The 5,844-nt window shown below is 41.7% G+C and overlaps 1 protein-coding gene across 1 annotated transcript; it reads right to left on the bottom strand.

Moving 5' to 3' along the window:
• Positions 1 to 2,890: 2,890 nt before the first annotated feature.
• fam43a (family with sequence similarity 43 member A) lies at positions 2,891 to 4,586 on the bottom strand. Its single transcript, XM_005734899.1, has 2 exons — positions 4,512 to 4,586; positions 2,891 to 4,394 (listed from the first exon to the last, which is right to left on the bottom strand). Coding segments are annotated over exons 1-2 (1,071 nt in total). The 5' UTR covers positions 4,513 to 4,586; the 3' UTR covers positions 2,891 to 3,324.
• Between the last annotated feature and the right edge of the window lie 1,258 nt (positions 4,587 to 5,844).

Here is a 5,844-nt window from a genome sequence, read left to right as displayed (position 1 = left end):
ATGAGTGGTTAACACTGGTCCTCCACAGAGAGTTTGGGGATTGACCGCAGGCAGGCTGTATGTATGCAGAGTTTGCATGGTCTCTATCTGCTGGTGCTGGTTTCCTCTGAGAATCCTGCTTCCCCCACTATCGAAGTGCATGTCAGGTTCATGCTGCTTATCTTGAGGACACCCAGGATTCAAGAGAGGTGCTCTATCTCTACTTTCTGATTAGAAGGCAGCTAATTTTGGCTGCTCTGTTATTCACACAGGGTCAACGCAGCAGGTAGCTCTACACATTTGATTTGTTCAAGATTTGTTTTATCCCTGGTGCATTCCCAAAGAGATTTATATCTCCTCCCGGGCTCAAACCAGGGATCTTTTCCTTGTTAGGCAAATGCGTTAACCTCCCCGCTATTAATTCTTGGTTAAACAAAAATAAATCACTGAATTCAGATAGTTATGATAAACTGTCTTTAACTGCCTGAGACAGAGTAATGACATTTCAATTATTATAATCATCTGTCCAAAAAAGAACATCAGTCCATGCCTCCATTTTCTTCTGTTTATACTATTATAATAAAATCTGCACATTACAGTATACATGTTTGCATATTGTAACGTGTGAAAAGAACAGCAGCCATTAATCTACTGAGACCCTGCATCCTCATATGTGGACATCACATTTACTCTCAGCATCTCATAATAACGGTAATAATAATAATAGTTGGTAGGTCAAACACCTGAGTGCTTGTTCAAAGGAAAAAGTGGCAAGTGAACATGAAGAAGACTTTTTTGCTAGCTCTCCTCTAAACAATCAGAAGCTCAGCTTTCTCCCTTGGCAGTGTGAAACATGTCCTACAACCTCTTGCTGTGAACAAAGACTCTCAAGCCTTTAATTGTGCGGAAGGGCTGGCTTCACAAGTGGCTGATTTCCAGGTAACCTGGGAGATTCGGGGAGCACAACTGCTATAAGAGAGATGGAACACAAGAATGGTTGTGTGAGAATGTAGGTCAGAGAGAAACATCCAGACATCCATAAGCAGACTAAGCAGCTGCAAAAGGCAGGAGCGTCAGACAAATGGCCTTTTGCTCCGTCTCGTGTGTTTCTGTGGTCACAACGCTGCGTCTTCTCTAATTACATGACGCTGGGCACATGATGTCATTGTGTCTTTGCAGAGTAACAGGTGATTTCCATGAGAGTGCAGCTGGTGCAAGCAGCCCATCAGATTGCATGAGGAAGAGAAACTAACTATATGGGTTTCTGTACTCTGTTCCTATTTCACCGTTTCACAGACCACAAATAAAGCACCCACAGTCTCAATTTAGTGTGTGTGTGTATTTGTGTCCCCTGAAAGCACATCAATTTATAATGAGACACTGGAAAGCTTGTTTTATGACTCACCAACCACTGACGGAAATACACGAAGCAGTTCTCTCTTTCTTCCTTTATTTGTTTTTCATCTGTATGTTCCTATCTGTCCATATGACAATCGACCACCTCTATACCACGGAGACCTTGGGTTTTTGCTCCTCGTGTCTCACTCTGTCCCGTTTGTGTTCGCTAACAGTACCAGTGTCATTAGTGAGAATGGAGAGCTGTTCCTCCAGAGCATGCTCCATGGGACTAGAGTGTTCACCCTCACATGCAGGCCCTCAATACCGATGGCATCCGTGCATCAGTATCTGTGCTTCTGAGTTTATATGCCGATCTGGCTAACACTGGGAAGAGCTGTGTGGCATCAGCGTGGGCCTGCTGCTGTCTCTAAAATGAAAGTGACGGTGATATTTAGTAACACATCTTCCACATTTAGAGCTGCTGGCCCAGTCATATCCTTCGCTGACCACAGATCACATCAGGTGATTTTGTGTCTTTGCTTCTGTGAGTGTTACATGTTAGGCTGAGTGCTGTGCCTTTAAGAAAAAGATGTGACTCCATCTTTTTATCAGTCACACTTTTATTTAGGTGACACTTTAGCAACACACCAAAGGAACAATGTAGATTATCTGATTTTAGTGAGCTGAGCAAATATGAATGAAATGAACCGGGTGACTCAAATGTATGAGTCTATATACCCGTCACATATTGCAGCATATAAATCTGTAATGCTCTGAATTCTATCTGTTGTCGCTCAATAAAGGCAAACTGATGTAAAAGTAAATACCAGCTAGAATATGCTGCTGAAGAACTTCTGGTGCTACTTCTGCCATGTGATGTTCTCACAGCTTGTGCTACCGGTGACGTCTGTATGTGTGGCCTGCCTTCCCTGAGGCCAGCTACAATGAATGGGCCTTCAGTACCTTAACTAAATAACTTCAACAGCCTGAAAGCAATTTGGGAAAAAAGAAAAAAAAAGGTGGTGGTGGTCGGGGATAAAGATCAATTCAAGGCTATTAAATGAAATACCCATTTACAGTCACACCAATAGCTTGGTGGTAACAGATAATATTGATGAGAAGTTTAGGGTTGTGCTTTTTAAGCCTCCATGTGACTTTTATTCAGCAGTGCAAATCTGACCTCATTTTGAGCCTCCCAAGGTAAACCCGCTCATATCAGACAGTGCTGAAAGAAAAGATGTCCTACTTGTATTTCAGCATGAATTCACATAAAACATTCATTTAATTCATTTTTTTATTGCTAATTCTTTGAATTTCACATAACAAACCACATATATATTTATATTTTAAAAAATAACATATTTATACTTAAAACATCTTACTTTACATTTTAATACATAAAAGGTATTTTTTTCTTTTGCACAGCAAAGATAAGACACTTATGTTTCAGACAACATACCAGCAAACGTATGTACATGGTAGTCAAAATAATACTTCAATGAAGTCGCAACAGTGCAGAAATAAAAAGGTGACGAGCAGGCGCCCTGATGGGGATTGTAAAGGAAGCCTGATGGAAAACAAATCTGCTTTTGTAAATGCTTTTTAAGGAATGTTTGGGAGCTTCTGGATCTTGATGATTGGAGCATGTTACACAAGAAACATGACATTTTCAAGTGAGGAAAAATAAACAAGCTCGATGCTACAGCAAATCCTCTTATTAAACAAAAGAGATAGAATTAGTGCCGTGCGCCCTGAGGCGCGCTGGGAATTTAAAATTAAAGTTGTCTCTCAAATGGGTATGCCTTTTTTTTCTTTGTTTACACAATCTTTTAACTTAGTTCAGTAGCCTAACTGTCTGTCTGTTTTGCCCCCAAATTACGTTTATGTCTTCTCAATTATTAGTCTCAGTGGCACATGTCAAACAAGCACTTTGTAACTGTTTCTCAAGGAGACATCGTGGCTCAACAGAACGGTGCGCTACAGGTGCCCAGAAATGTGCAAAGTTTTTTAGGCAGTTTCTTGCACCTTTACTTCATCAAAGCCATTGATTAGTGGTGGCGGCTCCTGGTTGCTTTCTATGGAGGATTCGCTCCCTGTGCTCTCACCAGAGAGGAGTCTGGTGACTCTGAGGTCAGCTTTCAGCGTCTGCACGTCGTTTCCTATGCTCATCTCTCCCAAGTCATTAATAATTTGAGTCAACTCTTGTTTGCCATTGGCAACACAATCATTGTCCTTGTCCAGAATGTCCTCACACTCAAAGTACATTGCTTTCTCCTCCTCTTCCTCCCCCACCAAGTCCTCCGTGATAGAGCCCAATTTTGGTGCACTCCGGCTGCGCTCCACCGGGGGTTTGTAGTAGCACTGTCCGTTCAGCAGCTTCCTGAGAGGCACCAAGGGGATGGTTTGTTCCCCTATGAGCTGCTGCTGCTGGTGCCTGGCATCGTCCCTCCGCTTTAGTCTTTTAAACTCAGCCAGGGCTGTTGCCGAGGTCTGGTACAGCAGCAGCGCCATGGCTTTTGCCTTCTCCGGCTTGGACACCAGCACTGCGTGGCAGCGCAGCATTACGGCCTTGTGCTTCATCTCGTGCCTGTAAATCCAAGCGAAAATCTTGGGTAGCCGCGGGTCCGCGACGCAGTAGGTTATCCGGTGCAACAAGTACAAGTGTCCCGGTCTCCTGGCCTTGTCATCCACATGCACCATGCGGATGCCCTGGGAGCTGATGGTCAGCCTCATCTTAGTGCCGTTCTTGCCCATCTCGCTTTTGCCCCAGATCTTGCTCACCGCTACGTCCGTGCAGCCGTCTCCTTTGGACTGGATTGTGGTAGCGTTCCCCAGGTAAAGCACCGTGTAAGTGGGATCTTCGCTGGTGATCTTCAGCTTTTTCCTCTTTGACTTGAACATGCTTCCCACCCTGTTGAGTGCGCTCTCGGGGCAGGACTTGGCGAAGGAGGTGAGCGCCGAGTAGTTGAGACTCACCGCATAGCCCTTCTGCTTGGACTGCTTGTCTTCCTCAATCAGGTCGAACTTATTCTTCTTCCAAGGCAGCATCTTACTGCTGTTTCCAGTCAACAGCAGCACTGAGAGAGAAAGGAGAACAACTTTTTTTTAATTACTACTAAATCCTAGAAGCGTTCTACTGCCTGTCAGCTCATGTGTGAGCTACTCTACGTGAACTAAACGCAAAGACACCGTACTTCATCTGTCCATCCTCTGAAGTGCTCCTGTCCATCGCAGCATTCCCGTTTTATGTCATTGTAGTGCTGAGTACAATCTGCTGTGACAGCACGAGATTCACCGTTTATATGCAAGGACAAACCATTTCAGCATGACTGTAGGGGGGGACTGAACCAAGTGAAAAGATACAGTTCCTGTTAGTGTAAACTGTTCTTCTTTTCTCGTGGTTTCTTGGTTTCTTGTGCTAAAACACGAGTGATTATAAATAAGCGCAAACATCTATAGATATCTAAGTTATACTCAACAATTATGCAACATTTAATAACAGAGCTCTATAAAACTCGGTAAGAGTCGTCTGTTAGTATAAACTACAGCTTCATTTTTGCATTAAAGAAGAGTGAAAAGCATTCCTGGAAACTATATTCCTGGAGGAATATATGAATGTAAAGTGAAGATATAAATACATTGTTCTGTTATAAAATGTCAACTGAATGGAAAGAAACAAATCCGCATATTATTTATTGTCCCGTGACTTGTTTTTTTTTTTTTTTCTGGAATTTCTTAAGTTTAAAAAACCTGTTCCTCAACTTTTGAATTTGTTTGCAATGTATGTTTAAATTGATGGATTAACCTATAATTAAGAGTCTCATAGAGGACAGCGGCGTTTAGGATTTGTCAGGTCCAGGTTAGTTTGAGTCGCATCAAGTCTCTTTAAAACGTCTGTTACATGCTGCCCCCTTTTGGCTCTGTTCGGAAGTGCGATTTGTTTTTTGGTGTATGGAAGGAAATTTATGTTTTACTTTTATTCATGTATTTTGCTATTTTGTAAAACATAGCACAAATACACACTGACGTTTTTGCTCTTCTTCTTCTTTCATCTGCTCACCTCAGTCAATGGCATGATACAAAGTGATGGCGAAACCTAAAAGACGGTGTCATGTCTGCTCCCTGAAGCAATCTCATAACAGTTTCAATCTATTTCAAGCCAGTTAGCACATTTCTGTTATGAAGTGCAATCATTTTTTGGCAGTAAACTTAAATCCTTTTATTATGAATATCACATTCTCAGATTTTCAAGAGAGACCAGACCAATAGGACAGCAGAAATCACAAAAATATATAAATAACAGTTTTATAAAGATTAAAACAGTAAAAAAAAAAGACTGGAATGATTATGATGTATAACACAGAATATGTACAATAACAGAGTTATAAACACACCTAGAACACACGTGATACTTTTATTTCATCTATAACTTCTGTGCAAATTTTGTTGACTGCAAAGTGTTTATGAATATGTTTTTAAAAGCTGGTTATCTGACTGTCAGTTAATAGCAATTAAAAAGAAAGCTGA

This window comes from Pundamilia nyererei, unplaced genomic scaffold (genome assembly GCF_000239375.1).
Source record: "Pundamilia nyererei isolate P.nyererei 1_Seehausen unplaced genomic scaffold, PunNye1.0 scaffold00061, whole genome shotgun sequence".
Taxonomy (NCBI): Eukaryota; Metazoa; Chordata; class Actinopteri; order Cichliformes; family Cichlidae; genus Pundamilia; species Pundamilia nyererei.
This window is presented reverse-complemented; position numbering and strand designations above follow the sequence as displayed.